Source organism: Simochromis diagramma, unplaced genomic scaffold (genome assembly GCF_900408965.1).
Source record: "Simochromis diagramma unplaced genomic scaffold, fSimDia1.1 OVJJ01000606.1, whole genome shotgun sequence".
NCBI lineage: Eukaryota > Metazoa > Chordata > Actinopteri > Cichliformes > Cichlidae > Simochromis > Simochromis diagramma.
This window is the reverse complement of record NW_024387233.1, coordinates 637,970-655,753: the sequence shown is the minus strand read 5'-3', so window position 1 is coordinate 655,753 and position 17,784 is coordinate 637,970. Positions and strand designations below refer to the sequence as shown.

The following is a 17,784-nucleotide window of genomic DNA, read 5'->3' as shown; positions in this document are numbered from 1 at the left end:
AAGCAGAGTATTTGATTTGATGTTACTGGATTTATTAATAACATCAATGCAGTTTTGAGACAGTGCAAAGACTGAACCCTTCAACAGAGTTTTCATTTAATTTCTCTTGTCTGCACCTCCTGTCACGACTATTCAACCAGCTTCCACTTCCCTTTGCTGTCATTTTGGTCATTTCAGGCATTTCCTTGATACTTCCTGTTGCAGTCTTCCCTTCTTTTCTTTTCTTTACTTTTTTAGTGTGTATTTTTTCCTTCATGCATGACCTTTTTCCTCATCTCTCACTAAATATTATTAGTGCAACACTTTTCTTCCTGCATACACTCTTATACAAACACAATAAGAACCAAAGGGCCCAGATTATGGAAAAGGTTCAAGAAAAGATCACCTATAGAAATTAATTTTCAGACTTTTAAACCAAACCACAGATTCAGCCGATTTGAAGGTTTAGGAGCTACAACCAGACGGGCTGATCTAATGTGTGCAAAAGAACTTCTCTAAACGCATTAACAAGTGTCAGCTAAGAACAGGAAACTGAAGCAGTTCACACGGCTCACCAAAATCAGACAACAGAAAATGAAAACAAACAACTAGTCTCGATTTCTGCTGCGACATTCACACGGTAGGGTCAGAACACGACGGCACGGATCCTCCTGCCTCGTATGTTCGAGCCGCAGGTTTAATGATGCGGGGGATATTTTCTTGGCACACTTTGAGCTTCTTAGTATCAGCTGAGGATCATTTGACAACCACAGCCTACCTGAGTATTGTTACTGCCCGTCTCCATCTCTTTATGAACACAGCACCTTCCAGCAGAATAACAGGACATGTCACAAACCTCAAAGCATCTCAAACTGTTTTTTGAACATGAAAGTGAGCTCGCTGCACCCTCCTCAGTCACCAGATCTCAATCCAATATAGCACCTTTGAGATGTGGTGGAGGGAGAGCCACCTCATGGATGTGACGCTGTGATGTCAACATGGACCAAAATCTCAGAGGAATGTCTTCAGCAACTTGTTGAATAAAACTATTCTGACAGTAAAAATGTAGATTTATATTGACGTCACTAATATAGAAATACTAAACTCATTCTGAATTACTAAAGAAAACAAGGCAGAAGGAAGTCACTTTGTGAATGTCCAGGCTTTCCAGCACGTTGCGCTGAAGCCACAGCGACGCATCATACTTTGGAGTGATTTCAGTTTTAGAGATTCAGGACTTCTCTGACAAATGTGCAGTGTGAGACATTTTATTTCATTTTGCTGCCACGGACAGTTTCTTTTTGTCTTTAATTAGTAGACGTATGCACAAAATAAATCTAAACCACGTCGGCGAGCTCTGTACCTCACGGGAAAAATAAAGAGTAAACCTCACAGAACAACATTAACCTTAAAGCATTTAGATGGAAAATAAACCGCTAGAGTTTGTTCATCGTGCTTTTCATAAGGATGAGTTTCTTCCTGCCCACTTTCTGCTCCTCATTTCATAAACCAGGTGACAGCATCGCACCAAATACATAATTTTGTTGCAATAAAAAATATACATAAATCTATATTTACATATGCTTTTGATAATAAAAACAACAAAGCCTAAAAGTTTATCACTTGGGTGGATCCGTGAGCGGCCTGGCTCCTTCGGCCCAGGAACCAGTGGAATAACTTAAAACAGCTGTTTCGTCTCAGGTTTGTGACAGTATTGCAGTTAGTTCATGACCAGATGACGTCAGTGGAGGAAAAAGGACGATGGAGTTACTGCAGATCATCCTGATGGGAGCACTGAGGCTGGATTTCTTCAAATCCAGTGCATCTCCTGGAATCCTGATCCAAGAGCATTTTGAATAGTTCAGCTGCAGTAAAAGCTTTGATACCCTTGTAGCACACAGTGTGTATACGTCCACATGTCATCATCCTGAATAAGATCCAGCCTGTGAGCTTCTTGTCACTGATTTCCCCCAAACATCTCATTTGGTGTTTGATGGCCGACGTTAATCAGGAAGGACTTCGACGTACTCAGACTCAGGAGCATCTGAATAAACAGAGCGAAGGTCAAACACACAAACCAAAGAAGATGCTGCGAGACAGAAATAGGACAGAAAAGAACAGAAACGGAGAAAATGTAAGGCGTACTCTCGTAATCATGTTCTTCCTCGGGTACGGTGTCAGGCTGCCTCCATGGCTCACGTTCAGTCCTGCGCGGCCTTTGTTCAGGTGACTTTGAAGGCTGTGCTTGCAGCTCTCTCTGTGGCTGGATCAGCAAGGCCGTCTTCCTTTTGACTGAGTGGCGCAGATGCATGGCCAGACCCTGGTTCTTCCTCTTGTAGTGACGAATCAGATCGTCAATAGTCTTAAAAAATGTCTCATCCAAACCCCCCGCTGTCTGATGAAACAAGAACAGCATAAAGTAAATATAACAAAGGTCCATCATCCTCCAAAAATCAGCCGAGTAATCACAGTTACAAGATGAGCTGTTTAAAAATAAAGTGTAAAATATATTATCGTTTATTTAAGGAGTTAGTGCTCTCACATGGTGAGATGACCCTCGAACATTTGTCAAAAAACCTTGTTTCTTTGGCTTTTATTTTGAATTTCGGGTTGAGGTTGCGACACTTGAAGTGGGTGTGAAGCAGTTTTTAACAAGGCTTATCTGTTTTTCACGCCTGAAGATTTCCTGTGGCTATCTCCTTTATTTATGAGGCACTACTTTGTGTTTCGAAGGCTTGTAAGTTTGAAAACATTTAAAACATTTGTACTATTAAAGCAAATTATTGTCTTTTTTTTCTTTTCTTTTTTTGTTTGAAAAACATTCAGAACATCAGAAAAAGTGCCAATTTCACCACATTTTGCTTGAGCACACCAAAGATATTCAGTTGTTAAAGATAAACTGAATATCAGTTTATGGGCCGGGTGGGGTCTACACCAGCTGTGACAGGGCCAGAGGTGGGGTACACTCTGCAGCCAGTGTATTCAACTTATTTCCTTGAAACATCGTTTAAAGAATTTCAAAACTATAAAAACGTTCACTCAACAAATTGTCAGAAGCAGAATGATGGTGCGATAAACGCTGTTGAACTTTATGCGTGTCATGTTCCCAGCACTGCTTCAGTTTAACAGTTTTCTTATTATAATTGTTGTTGTGGCCAAAGCTGACACATACTGAAAGTTATGGTTGGATGATCAGACGATAGACATCACAAGTAGGTTTTGCTGCATCAGGAACTCCTTTAAGGCTTTCAGCACCTAACAGGTAGGAGCTGTTCTGGGAGCACGAGAGAAACCCACACAACTGTGGTTGTTCACTGTTGTGCAACACATGTGAACAAAATAGGGGGAAAAAGTCAGTGTCACTTTTCCACAGCAAACTATGACATCATCAAATGTTTTGCTTTTAAAGAGCGTGAAAAGAGTTCAATGAGAGAACAACGCTCAGTCTTTGGCTACAGTCTTCATGTAGGACCCCTCGCTTTTAATATGACTGTCATTTGTGACTTTTAAAGGGGGTTTCCACTGCACTTCTGAATATTTACTACTTCGTTTGGAACCAACTGAATTTGAAGTTGGACTTTCCCAAACCTCAAGTGTTTATTTGTTTGTTTTTTTATGAGGTTTTCGTCAAAACTTGAAAATACAGTCGATGTAAAAATTAAGGAAATCCTCTTTTAGTACTACGGTTTTATAAGAATAACAAATAATGAATCTAGTTCTTACCTGTTCTTAAAGTTATATAACCTCAGAAGAAGTCCTGTATGATGACTTGTGACATATTGTTACGGCGTGGTGTAATATTGGCAAAGACTAAAACAAAATGCAGAAGTTGTGTTTTTTTAGAACTCAGTGCATGCCTTCATCCAGTAGCTTGTTGAACCACCTTTACCAGCAATACCTTGCAATAGTTTTCTGTGTGACTGAGTGCATGAGTCTCTCACATGCTGGTGGAGGAATTTTAGCCCGCTCGTCTTTAGAGTTGCTTCAGTTCTGTGAGGTTTGTGGTTATTCGTTTATACGCAGCTCTCTTAAGTTCCTCCCACAGCATCTCAGTCGGGTTGCGGTGTGGACTTTGACTGGTCCTTTGCAGCCTGTTTATTCATTTCTTTTTCAGGTCGCTCTTTTGTACATTTGCTGCTGTGCTTGGGATCATTGTCCTGCTGTATGACCCATTTTCAGACCGATGGCCTCATATTTGACCGTAGAATACTTTGGTACACAGAGGTGTTCATGGACACTCAGTGACTGTAAGGTGGCTACAAAACAAGCTGAAACAAGCTGAAACAAGCTGAAACAAGCCATATTCCTTCTGTCTTCTTCTAATTGTACTTTCATGAACTTTAATATTTAAAAGGTTACCTGAGCACACACACCTGCAAACGTCTCCTTTCATAGAAAACAAATTAATCAAGTGCATTTGTAGATTTACTGATTTTGAGACCAGACTATCTCAAGTCCTGCTAAGACTGTTGAATGAAAAGTCAGCTGGTAACAATTAATTTTTGTCAGTTGCATTCGCAGACATGGCTGTCTCGTAAATTATGCAAATGCACTGAAGCACAAGATTCATTCTAATGGGAGAAGTTTCATTATTTCAAAAAGACCATAAAAAGGCCAACAACAACAACAACAACTGTTTTCCTTTACTTATTAGCAAAGGAAGTATTGTAGAATAGTGAAATAGATCGTAAAATTACAATAAATATATCTTTAAATATTTAAATCACCCCCTAATAATAGATAATCGTAGGGGGAAAAGTGAAACCTCCAGAAGCCACATCCTGAGACTGAGCCCACGGGCTTACTTTTAAAGTAGAACAGCTCACGCACGCCGGCAGCAGTTGAATAAATCTGTGGCTTTTATGTTTTTATACACTTATTTTTTTGCGTGTTGTGGAAAAAAACTGACTCTGATAAAATGATGCCCTTCAGTGTGGGGTCTAACGGACGTCAGAGGAGTTTCCTGTGGGGAGACTTCACGACAACTGACTTTCCATGATCGAGGTGAAATGTTCATGTACAGTCAGCTGTTTAGCGTTTGTTTTCCATTTTTAAAGGCATGGGAAAGACTCTGAGATAAACAGAAAACGAGCTGAACTTCAACAACGATTAACAGACAGATGGAAACATTTAAAGGAAACACTGGTGACGTTTAAAGCTCCAAACTGATTTTGTGCAGACGCGGTGATGAGACCAAAGTATTTTCCTCTTTTGAATGGAACTCAAAACACAGTGAAAACATGTACAAAATGTGAACATATATAGCATATTAAACTATTTTAACTGGTTTTGCCATTAACTTGGTGTTTTCCTTTTCTCAGCAAACAACTTTTTTTTGAAATCCTGTAAAATAAAGTGCACAGTGAAGGACTGATTTGACTGATTTGAGTCTCATTCACTCAGTTGCACTTTTTGTCTGTGACTGAGTGCTTTTGTTTGACTTCACTCATGCTGGTCACACACTGGCCCAGAAGCTTTCACCACGCTACTTTGACATACAGACTGGAGGTGCCGGGGACTGAACCACTGACCTTCCTGGTGGGAGCCGCCCCGCTCTGAGCCCCAGCCGGCTCCTCAGGGATTACTAATAGGTCCTCTGTTTTCTTAACATGACCTATTTTCTTTCTCGTTATAGTTTGTGGTGAGATGTTTGATAAGCAAAACACGATCTGTTTAGCACTTTGTTAGCAGGTGGCTCGCAGCATTGCACTGTTTACCACTATCGTCTCGCCCGTGTTTGTGGTGGACGCTGGTACAGGTTTCAGCCGCCTGGCAATTTGATGAAATGCTGAGAAATGAATTCATGGACTTTTTAATGATGTTTTTCAGTTTGAGGAGTAAAACTAGAAGATCATTTCACATAGATTTAAACATTTTTAAATGTAATAATTATATATATCCTCTTTGATAAGAAATAAGATTCAAATTGTAGGAATGTTTGGCTGATGCAGCTCCACAGTTTTAACCGGTATGCACGAGGTAAGAAACACGTGTTGCCATCGTCGTTTTATATATGAAGAGTAAAACGTACTTTAACTGGATTTAGAACAGATTCTGCTAAAATACACTGACAGAATTTTCTCCCTTATTTTTTGGTGAAATAAATTTTGGAGTCCATCAGCCTCTATTTTTTTTATCTTTCTTTCTTTCTCGCACTTTTAATATCTTTCTTTTTCATATTATTTTGTTTTTGTGGCGTCGTGAGTTTGTTCCTCTGACATGTCGCGTGTGTTTTTGGGTTTCGGTCTGTGAACCAAATACAAATTATTTGAAGACAACATCTTGATAGCATCTTATCACTTTCTCAACATCTTGAGAAAATGATAAGAACATTTTTTTCCGAAATAGAATGACGGCTAACTGATTATTTGATTATTTGATTATTTTGATATTTCTGATTAATCAGAACGCTTCTGATCATGAAAATAATTTCTGCTGGCTCTGGGAGGAGTTTGGACTTGTCCTGCTCGTAGTATGTTGGATTGAATAGAAATATGAAAGCTTAGGTGCAGGATAGCACTTTGAGCTCTTTATAATGTTTGTATATTTGCTTCTTTGCGTCCTCTGGTGTTGATGGCAAACTGCTGGGGTGAGTTGTTGGGTTGTTTACCAGCTGATGATCTGTGGTTTTATCTGTTTAAAACTGAAACCTGCTGAAATACTCAAATTTAAAAAAAAATCAGTAAAATATATGAAACTTGTGTGGTTGTGTTTTGTTGGTACTGAAGTTGTCTGTAATTTTGTGTAACTGTGCGATTGTTCTTTATGTAAACTTCGTACAGTTCTGCCTCCCTTCACTCGTCTTTTTAGTGCAACTCATTTACCAAGAAACAGACAAAACAGACAAAACAAAGGATAAAGATGGCTCACAGCGACAGAATAATGTTAACCTTGACAGTCACATCTTCACAGCTCTACCATTTAAAACATCTACGCTCTCAGAACTACTCGGCTTGCTCGGAGAGGGTCATTTCGTTTAGGGGTTTTCTCTGTTCACCTGACACTACAAAGGACCCTGCTCTGGGATTATTGTGGTTAATTTTTCTGAGGACGCTTTGACGTCTGAGTTTCAACAAACGCTTACTGGAGAAAAAATACGAGTTTCTTATTAAAATTGTTCCCCAAAGATGTGCCACCGAACATCAGTTTTATGTTCTGCTTCAGTTTTTAATAATTTGTTTCATGTTAGTTATTTGAAATACAATCTAAATGAATTTATATTATATTACATCCACGCTCCATAGTTTGGAAGTCAGAGCGTGGAAGAGTTAGGAGAGCTTTCTCAGATGTTCTCAGACATAAGATAAGGTCTCAGTAGCTCCGACTAATGACCAGGAGCTTGTGCCTGAAACTGGCTTTACTAGAAACAGCAAAGATCGACAGGAAAGCAGAGGGGAAGACATGCAGCACTTCAACCCGGGTTGGCCACTTGCTCATCCGACTGTGCTAAGCCGGCGCCGAGACCTGTTTTTGAGTTTTGCTAATTTTATGATAGCAAACATGTCATTATTGTTTATTTTAGTCTAAAATATTACATATTCAAAAAGAAATATTTTCTATGTACAGATCACATATGCAAATATGTTTAAATATAGAATTGAGGTTTGAATTGAGGCTCTCAAAGCCACAGGCATGTAAAAATCACAATCCTTAAGGAAATCAAGCACCGAGCCAGTCAGTCAGGTCTTTAGAAACGCCACTGAATTCGAGTGTGGTGCTATAATAGGATGAGACTGTTGCAACAAATCAGTCGGTGACATTTCTTCCTTTCCACAGTTAGCTTTAGGTGGTGTTATTGCGAGGCCGAAGCATTTGTAAACCACAGAAACCCAAACACGAAGAAAAACATCATGTGGAGTTCCAGCACAGGCTCGCTGAGTGCTGCATCACGCAGAAGAGTCACCAGCGCTTTGCTGTCTCAATAACTACAGCGCTGCAAACCTCATCTGGCATCAACATCGGCACACAAACTGCAGCAGGCAGCTTCGTGGCCAACTTTGTTGGGGCCTGTGTTCACAGGTGCACACCTTTGAGGACAATGATAACAGGGCATCGCTGTTGCTCATTTGGTTGAGCTAGCGACTCATATGACCTACTGCAGGTGCCTGGGTTTGAGCCTGCCCCAGACCATTTCCTGCACATCATCACTCTCTCCCTGCCTTCCTGTCGACTCTTTGTGCTTTCCTATCAAAAAAGGCTAAAATGCATAAAACAATAATGAGGATGAGGCGTCCAAATAAACTTTACACCACACAAAGTGATTCCTTAAAGAACGCTTGGCAGGAGGCGGCCCCTCGAAGAACATTTTTGAATAGAAAAGACTCTTCTGCTTCTAAGAGTAAATATTTTACCGCTTGATTTAAAATCCTGCAGCGTGATCGCTGGGAAAGAGCATTTAGAGTCTCAGTTTACTGCAAACACAGAACGAGGAATAATTCTGAATTCAAGGACCTGGCTGCAGCTGCAAATGTTTCTGCATGCGGTCATTTGTGTGTGTGTTCTTTTACCAGGAGGGTGTAGTATCCATTGTGTGACTGCAGCAGTCTGTAGGTGTACACCACCTTCTGTTTACTGAAAGAAAAGGAGATTTATGCTGCTGTTAGAGGACCACAGAAGAAGTAAGGTTAAGGAAAAAACTGTTTATTTAGACGTGTGTAAAAAACCTTTTATGCAACAAAATTCTGACTTTGTTTGTTCACACAAAATAAAAGAGGAAGAAGAACACATGGTCACATGACTCGATTTTCTCATAGTTTGAATCTTCTTATCAGTAATAAGCAGCTTCCTTAACAACTACACAAACAGAAAACGTTGGCAGTGCACAAAAAAAAAGTTATGCAAATTTTAATGTACTTTTTACTTGTATGTAAACACTACGTGCAGGTCATGGAAAAAAGATGCAGAAGCAGCAACGAGCTAGAGTGGAACCTTACTTGACCACAGCTGATATTGTGGTATTTGTGTAGGTGTACACTTCCTAGAGTAATAATGCCCACGCAAAAACGTTCTTATCGTGATTTTTATAGAGTATAGTCTGCTTAGATCAACGGAACATCTTTTGCCTCTAATATAATTCATAGAATTGCTAAATGCTCCCTGCTGTCAACACAGCAGAGGTTAGGAAAAACCTGCATGCACGCTGCTGCATCAGCAAAAAGATCCGGTTACGTTTTTCCATTATTGCTTTTATTCAACGGCCTTTCTTAACAAAGCTCATTAAAACTAAATTCCCTGGTTTATTATATTAAAATACTCTCTTCCCCCTTTGACGCTCGCTACAGAGGATTTCAGGTCACTGTATTCACCTCATTCCTCACTGCCCAAACGCTTCACATCCTTAAGAGGTTTTCAGAGACAGAAAGAGAGCGAGGTTTGAATTTGATTTGAGGGAGCACTTTTATTTTGTTTAGTCCTCCTAAACCAAAGTCACATTAGAGTCCTCTTTTCCTCATCGCGCTCTTCTCAGAATTAAAGCGATTTAACTTAAAAAGTCTCCTATCGATCATGAATCTGCAGACAGAACCACCAGGAGGATGGTTACAAGGTTAGCCTACCTGACAACCTGCTATGAATGATACCATATTCTATATTAGGCTTCATATTCCAATGATACCATAGAGTGTCTTTACCTATGAAGCTGTTAAAAGAAAGAAGTTTTGATAAAGGTAAGTCTGGTGTATAGAGCCTGACTCCGTGGTGCAGAGTACTTACTAGACACAAAGACACATGGCTCCCTGGATGGTCTCGCTGTCTCGGATCAGGTAAGCTCCATCCTTGTTCTTCTTTCCCAGCAAATCCTCACACTCCTTCTTAGTCATGGCGCCATGGTAGCACACAGGCAGAGCTGCTGCCATGGTGAAGAGAAGCCAGCAGACAACCGACTGACATGAACAAGCCAAAACACCTCTCAGCAACTTCTGCTTTCTCAAAACAGGCTCATTTCCAAGAACGGCTCCTCTCACTGTCTGAGTTCCCTCGGAGAGCGCGCAGGGGCCATAAAAGAGCTCAGTCCAGGTTCCTGGTGGGAAACGACGGGATGAAGGAGGTGCGCAGCGCTTGGAGGCACTGAGCAGAATGAGAAGAGAGAAGAAAGCCGCTCACACTAAAGCAGTTTCACAGGAAGTGTGTAACGTGTGTGCGAACACGCGAGAGAGGAGAGAGAAAGTAACATCAGTGATATAACCAGCACACATGTGCAGGTATGTGCAGGATAGAACTGACTAATGTTTTTAGTTAAAGCAGAAGAATCAGAGAGAGGTGAGAACAGGAAGTCAAAGAAAGATTTTGCTGATCGGTAAGCAGACAATGTGTAAAGTCTGGTTACAAGCTTAGAAGAATGAATTACAAACTCATTTATATTATACTTTACATTCTAACGATGTCTTAGAGCGCCATTACTGTAAAACTATTAAAACAAACATTTTTGATAAAGGCAGGTCTGCCTCAGGATTCAGAGCAGAATCTGTTTAAGACATTTTACTGTCAAAACGGATTTGCAGGCTTCCTGGTTTTTATTTATTTTATTTTTTAACCGACTCTCGTCAGTTATCACAAATATTTAATTGCCCTTGTAGCTTAACAGTCACAGATCGGGGGGTCACGGACCAACCTGCAGGCCTGTGTGGCTGAGAGCTCATTGTTACAAAGTCATGTGGTAGATCAGGTCAGCACAGAGCAAGTATCTTTTTGTTTGTTCAATTTATCAGAATCAGAATACTTTATTAATCCCGAAGGAAATTACAGAATTATAGTTTCATCCATCCTGCTGCTTCTCCGTCTTCTGCAGGTGGAGGCCAGAGTAGCGGCGGGGTGGTGGTAGAGGCAGTCGGTAAGGTGCTGACCCTACTGTCGGTCGTCACCTTCCCCATTTCAGCCTGGATGTGTGTAAAGGTAAGAGAAGGGAAACCGCTCAGACTCAGGCTCTCGTTTCTGTAAATGAACTGTACTGAGAGGAAATCATGAGTCATCAGAGAGCAGAGCTAAAATATTAGCTGATAGAACATTTGTTTTATTTATTAAACAAAAATATGAAGTTCATTCATTGTGCAATAAATGTCGTTGTTTTGGGTGGGAGAGTTGGGGTTTGCATATTAAGTTCTAGAAACACTGAGTAAAAAAAGATTTTTATTGCAGCTTTTGGGCGTTTTTTATACAAACTTTGGGGGGAAACTATTTCTAGTCTTAAAAATTAAATGTTATTGTATTTCTCTAAGATAAAACTTAAAAACAAACAGGTATAAAAGCTTTTAAGTTCAAAGCCATATTTAGTCTGCTTAAAATACTAGATGGTCGCAGTGTCAGAGAGCAGCAAACCAACATGGGGGTTTGCTGGCTTGAGCTTCTGTTTGTGTAGATGCTGCTAAACCGTCTCTGAGAGAAACCAGCAGAATAAAGCGCTAACCTTTTAACACACACATTTAACCCAGTCTGTACGAGGAAGCGGTGTGATGGTTTCTACAGGCAGAAGAACCGCACACTTCTTCTCTGTGAGAGCAGCACAGCAAGAGGCCAGCTTTCCAAAACCTGAGCAAAATACTGCAGTTTTGCTGTGTGTGTTAAAACTCTTGTCATAAATGCAATACTGTGCAAAAGTCATGAGCCACTTCACTTTCAGTAAAATTCATTGAAACACGCAAACATGTGAAAAACAAAACAAAACTTTGTACAATTCTAATGAGCTTGAAAGTCAATATATGGTATGAGCACACTCATTCTTCAACGCAGCCTGAACTCTCTTTTTGTAGGAGGATGGAACCGCGATTGGGTCTGTGGGCGGTTGGTGGCAAACCAAGACTTAGTGAGAGCAGCAGGCAGAGAGCAGGCCGCCTGTTGATCAGGTGACAGAATCTTTTGACTAGTTACTGAGATCACGCGATGAAGTGGACAAGCTTGGTTTTGAGTTTCCAAGAGCGCTGCTGCAGGTAACTCGGAGAGATGAGGAGAGATGGCGTTACTACAAACAGGAGATTGCAAACAACAGTCACCACAGGTGGCCCAATGCTCACCATAACGCCAACAATGATCTGGCAAAGAACTGATGTAACCTCCATCTGTGTTGAAACCAGGGCAGAAGGAAGGAACTGTGGGGAAGTTACTCCAAGAGGAGCAAGCCAGGAGTGTGGAGAATTATTGCTCAAGAGCACTTTAAAAAGTTACATCGGTCTGGCTCCTTCTAAGCAAAACATAAAGACATCGGGGGAGATTTAAATGTAATGCTGTTACAGATAAAATAGAAGAAAGATAAAAATAATTATCAGAATATAAACTCTCTCCAAAGCATTGACTACATATGGAGGTTATTTTCATGCTGCTCATTCAACCTTGTTCTTTCATAAAATTACACGAGCATTATAAAGAACATCATAAAAGAAGAACACACTATATCCAGCAGCAGGCTCTCTGCAGCCCTGCAGACCACATGAGTAAGCATCAGTTACATTTAATATATTCACCAGAGTTTAAAGTTGGTGTGTTTCCTCCACCCTCTGTGCAGAGTTTATACACGTCAGCACGGTGAGCGGTGGCAGACTGAAGGCGGGCTGTAGGCCCACCTCATCCAATGTTAGAAACTGTCCTCCTGTTTTCTCTGCTGCTTTTTCCACTAGTGCAACACAAGCAATAATTCTTCTTTCTTTACTTTTATTTGGCTTTCTAATCACTAATGATTACTCAGGAGAGAGAGTCTGCTCCGAACTTCTCAAATGTGAGGATTTGTTTGGTTTTCTGTCGTTGTTAATTCAATAACTTTGAGATGAGAAACCAAAAGTTCTTTGATTCTGGAAACCAACTAAAATCAGATGCAAAGCAAATAAATAAATGAAACTGTTTAGTTAACTGACATTAAAATTAAAATAATCTCGTATGGGCTCCTTCTTTTGCCTCGATGAACATAATTTGTTTTGCCATGTTTCTTGTATGTGTTTAGTGTTTTTAGCTGCCGAATCCCAATCTTCTGGATAAATAGAGTAAATTATCTGTGATTTAGAAGCCAGTCCTGCTTCATCAGGTGACTTTCACAGATGTGAAATGGAAACTTTCAGTCATCACTGCACAAAAACACTGTGAATGCACCCTCAGCTCTGTAGGATTCATCTTTGAATGTGTGAGTGTTTTGTGTTATTTTGATGAGCAGGTTGTGGTTGCTGTCGCCTTCAGACTGGGCCGGGCTGTTGAAGGACGAGCCAAAGGACCCGGTACCAGACGTTACTCTCTCTCTTCTGACCTGTAGCAACAAGACTTCAGCTTCTGTTTCATCGTTATGGGTGTAAATGTGCAGCGTTAGCTATGACGGAGTGGAAGGAAAAGCACGCTTTACTCTGAAACTACAGCTGAGATTCAGAACTATTAGAATAAATACAGGATCGCGCATCAAACAGAGTAACGTTAAAGTGGTTCTGTCATGATTGATGCTGAAGTAATGATTAATAATACCTTATTACACACATTATTATGTTAGGTATAAAGTGCAAATACTCGTACTACACGAGACTTTAAATATCACCACTAAGTTAACTCAAACTATTTTTATTTGTACTGCACGCTGCCTCAGGGTTTTTCTTTTGGTCTTTTCAAGTTTTCACATTTGTGTGTTACCATGCAAAGAAGCACAACTAATAAAAATGGGATCTTCTCGCCTTCCTCCAGGTCTGGTCTGGTTCATCCCCTGGTTGGACGCCATCCAGACAGTAGACCTGCGCACCATGTTCTTTAATATCTGGCCACAAGAGGTCAGCAGCATCCTGTGATCACTGAAAGCTGGCACGCACTGACCGTTATTCCCATATAAGGATCACATCTGTGTCCACCTGGCCTGCTCAGAATCAGCTGTTTTTCTTTCACAATAACAGTCTGAAGTTATTTGTTTCTGCACACTGATGTTTCGTCACCTCTCCCTGCCTTCTGCTGTCACCAGGTCTTGACTGTGGATGCAGTGCTGTTGTGTTTTTCTCCCTTCATGTGGGTGATGCGTGTTGTAAACGGCCCCCAGGCCGTGTTCTTGTTGGCCCAGACGGTTCCTGGTGCAGCTTTCACATTTATCCAGACTTGGGACCGGATGGATCTTCTGATACATCGATGCTGGGTTTGTATTTCCTCCTGGTTTGTTGCACTTTGCACCTCATATCATCACAAAGGTGTGCAGCTGAGTTTGGGGTGAATTCAGGAAGAGTTCACCTGCGAGTGTCATCTTTATTTTTCTTAAGTCTGCTGTCAGGTATGAGAAACATATGTTTTGTAAATACAACCTGCTGTGCCTGATTTGTCCTGCAGATGGCGCTGTGCCTCGAATTCAAATCGTGGGGAGTTCAGATGGAGCGGGTGGAGCTCAAAGCCCTGACACCCCCTGTTGATCTGCAGCGCTGCATGGCTTCAGAAGCCGTATCACAAACACATGGAGACATCTATCCTTATATACATATACAGCCTTACTGAGGCTAATTTAACAGAAATACACAAAGTATACAGACATGAAGTTCAGATACACACCTGTGTGACGAATTAAAGGAAAAGCTATTATCACCTTCAGTGTACCCTGAACCTTAAAGTTGAAAAAAAAGAAGTTAAAATTTGTTCTTTATATTAACTGGTTTGTTTTAATGTTTTTAAAGTAAAACAAAAACATTTTAATGATTTTTTTTCTTCTAGATTTTCTTTTATGTTCACATTTTTGTGCGTATGTTTTATTAAAAATCCCGTCTCGCCCCTGCAGGGTTGTCTTTATCCTTCAAGCTCGGGTCCTCTACCAGAGGCCTGGGAGCTCGAGGGTCCTGTACAGTATCTTAGCTGTTCCCAGGACTGCGCTCTTTCGGACAGAAATCTCCGATGTTGTTCCCGGGATCTGCTGGAGCCACTCGCCGAGCTTGGGGGTCACTGCATCGAGCGCTCCAATTACCTCTGGGTCACCCTCCAATTCTTCTCCAGCTCTTCTCTGAGCCCTTGGTACTTTTCCAGCTTCTCGTGTTCCTTCTTGCTGATGTTGCTGTCATTCAGTATCACTACATCGATCACTTCGACGGTCTTCTTCTGTTTGTCTACCACCACTATGTCCGGTTGGTTAGCCACCACCATTTTGTCCGTCTGTATCTGGAAGTCCCACAGGATCTTAGCTCGGTCATTCTCCACCACCCTTGGGGGCGTCTCCCATTTTGACCTCGGGACTTCCAGGTTATACTCGGCACAGATGTTCCTGTACACTATGCCGGCCACTTGGTTATGGCGTTCCATGTATGCCTTGTCTGCTAGCATCTTGCACCCTGCTGTTATGTGCTGGATTGTCTCTGGGGCATCTTTACACAGCCTGCACCTGGGGTCTTGCCTGGTGTGATAGACCCCAGCCTCTATGGATCTTGTACTTGGAGCTTGTTCCAGTGCTGCCATGATTAGTGCCTCTGTGCTGTCTTTCAGTCCAGCTTTGTCCAGCCACTGGTAGGACTTCTGGATATCAGCCACCTGTCCTTCCATAATGGCGCCTCCTCTTTCTTGGGTTTCTGCTGCCTAAGGACACTGAGCACGTGGTTAGTTGGGGCCATCCTTCTGATGTACTCGTGGATGTTCATTGCCTCATCCTGGACCGTGGTGCTGACACTCACTAGTCCCCGGCCTCCTTCCTTCCGCTTAGCGTACAGCCTCAGAGTGCTGGAGCTGGGGTGAAACCCTCCATGCACGGTCAGGAGCTTTCCGGTCTTGATGTCAGTGGCTTCTATCTCCTCCTTCTTCAGCTTATTATCCCAGTCGGGTACCTGATCACGGCCAGGGCGTAGGTGTTGATAGCCCGGATGTTCTTGTTCTTCCATTCAGCTGACTCCTCAGGACTTGCCTGACTCTCTGCAGGTACTTGGCGGTTGCAGCTTTGCAAGTAGCCTCTTCCGATGTGCCTGTGGGTTTCAAGCTTTGCCGTGATCCTATCTTTCAGGTCAGTTCCTCTTGCACTCAATGATCCTTCTTCATTCTTCTTTGTTACAAGCATGTTTTATTTAGTTTTACTTTATTGTTTAGATTTTTTATTTATTGGTGTTATAAAATCGTACATATATTAGGTTCTAATAGTTTTACTGTTTCCATTTAAAATGACATTCACCTTTTCAGGCTTCTTTGAAGCACACATGTAAATTTTTTTTGGTTTTATTGTGATCTGCAATTTAAACAAGTTGTACTAATAAAGTTAAAATAATATGTCCTGTGATCTTAACATGTCTGTACCTGCCCGTTCTTTCTGTTTGAGGTGATTGCAGCCAATGGGGAAGTGTCAGTATCCCACGCTTTGGTGAAGGCGGCGTCGACATGTGAAGGAAACACGGTGGCGTTACAGCTCAGATTCCTGCAGTCACTGCTGTCCATGAAGAGCAGCGCGCGGTCCGTCGTGGTCTTCCCCGTCCCTACAGAACTCCCGGATGTCGCCGTTTCCTCGCTGCCTCAGCTCCTCACAAACATCAAAACTCTGCAGCTACTTTCTGGAAAAATAAAAAAGTTTACGTTTAAACCAGAATGTGAAAGAGAAAGAACCCAAAGGAACAAACCTGTCTGAGCATTCAGCGCTCTCACTGTTGCACTAACTGTAAAGTGTAAATAAGTGATGTCACACCCAGTGTTTGTATTTGTGGAATGTCTGAATTTTGGTTCCCGCCAAGCACCACGTCACTTTGGACAGATGTGTTAATGTACTGCATGAAGCATAAAACTTTTCCTCTGTTTTATTCAGAGCTTCACCTTCAGACTTTGTGGGAACAGGTCATCTATGATAAAGCCATATAAGCATGTTACTGTTTATTACACTCATTTCAATTGATTTGTTGCCACTAAGACATTTGAGTGTTTTTCTTTTTCTGCTTGACCCAAGATGACAATGAAACACCCTGGAGACAGAAAGGAATATCCAGAGGAGGTAAAGCTCTGGTCTCTGGATCACTCACAGTCTCAAACAGTCTGCTTTGATGGCGTGTAGCATAACATCCTGGAGTGGAGGCAGGCTAGCAGTCTGTGTCCTCCACCATTTTTCAGATATTTACCCGTTTCTGCCCAAGTACCCGCTGGATGAAGCAGCCCAATCCGTCAGGATGGATCCCATCCTGACATCAGCCAAAATCTGTGCCTCGGTAAATCACAGCTGATTTGGCAGCACTAAGGCAATTTAACAATATTATGCAAGTTGGTTTTAATGAAGTTGATCATAGTTTTAAAAGCAAACAGGTTCAGGTTCTGCCTCACTTCATTGCTGCAGCTCAAGCCGTCAAGATGTTATGACACCGGCTCAGATTTGGCGAGGGAATCTCCCGCGCTGCAGCTCACGGTGCCAGAGAACGGATCCATGATGAGACATCCCATTACCGTTACATAATACTCTAACAGAGACATGAATATGCCCCGGTTCAGCGGTTACGATGTGATAATCTGAGCAGGAGGCACAGATTAGCTGAAGATTCCAATAATAGAACATCCAGCTCCTTCGAGTCAGCTGACCCTGCCTTCAGATTATAAAGCCAGTATTATTATTCTGAACATGCTACCAAAGTATAAACCTGGGGTACTTTGAATTTACTTCACAAATTCCATTATATGTTCTTTTCTACACAGTAACACTGCACATTTTATAGATGTTTAATTAGTGCTTATAGGGGACATTAAAAACTGAAACTTTAAAATCTAGAAAATAAGATTTAATAAGTAATACGTTTTAATTTAAAAATTAATATTTTTAATTGATTGTATTAAGTAATAATTATTAGACCTCACCGTGAATCGCTACCTTATCGTGGTGGAGGGGTTTGTGTGTCCCAGGGATCCCAGGGGCTATGTTGTCTGGGGACCTTT

At 41.4% G+C, this 17,784-nt stretch overlaps 1 protein-coding gene across 1 annotated transcript; it reads right to left on the bottom strand.

Moving 5' to 3' along the window:
• Positions 1-699: 699 nt before the first annotated feature.
• On the bottom strand, positions 700-17,521 carry si:ch73-264p11.1 (uncharacterized protein LOC100000923 homolog). Its single transcript, XM_040052538.1, has 5 exons — positions 16,177-17,521; positions 9,691-10,044; positions 8,487-8,550; positions 2,125-2,374; positions 700-2,023 (listed from the first exon to the last, which is right to left on the bottom strand). Exons 1-5 carry the CDS (start codon positions 16,257-16,259, stop codon positions 1,983-1,985), a joined length of 792 nt encoding a protein of 263 aa, XP_039908472.1. The 5' UTR covers positions 16,260-17,521; the 3' UTR covers positions 700-1,982.
• Positions 17,522-17,784: the final 263 nt, after the last annotated feature.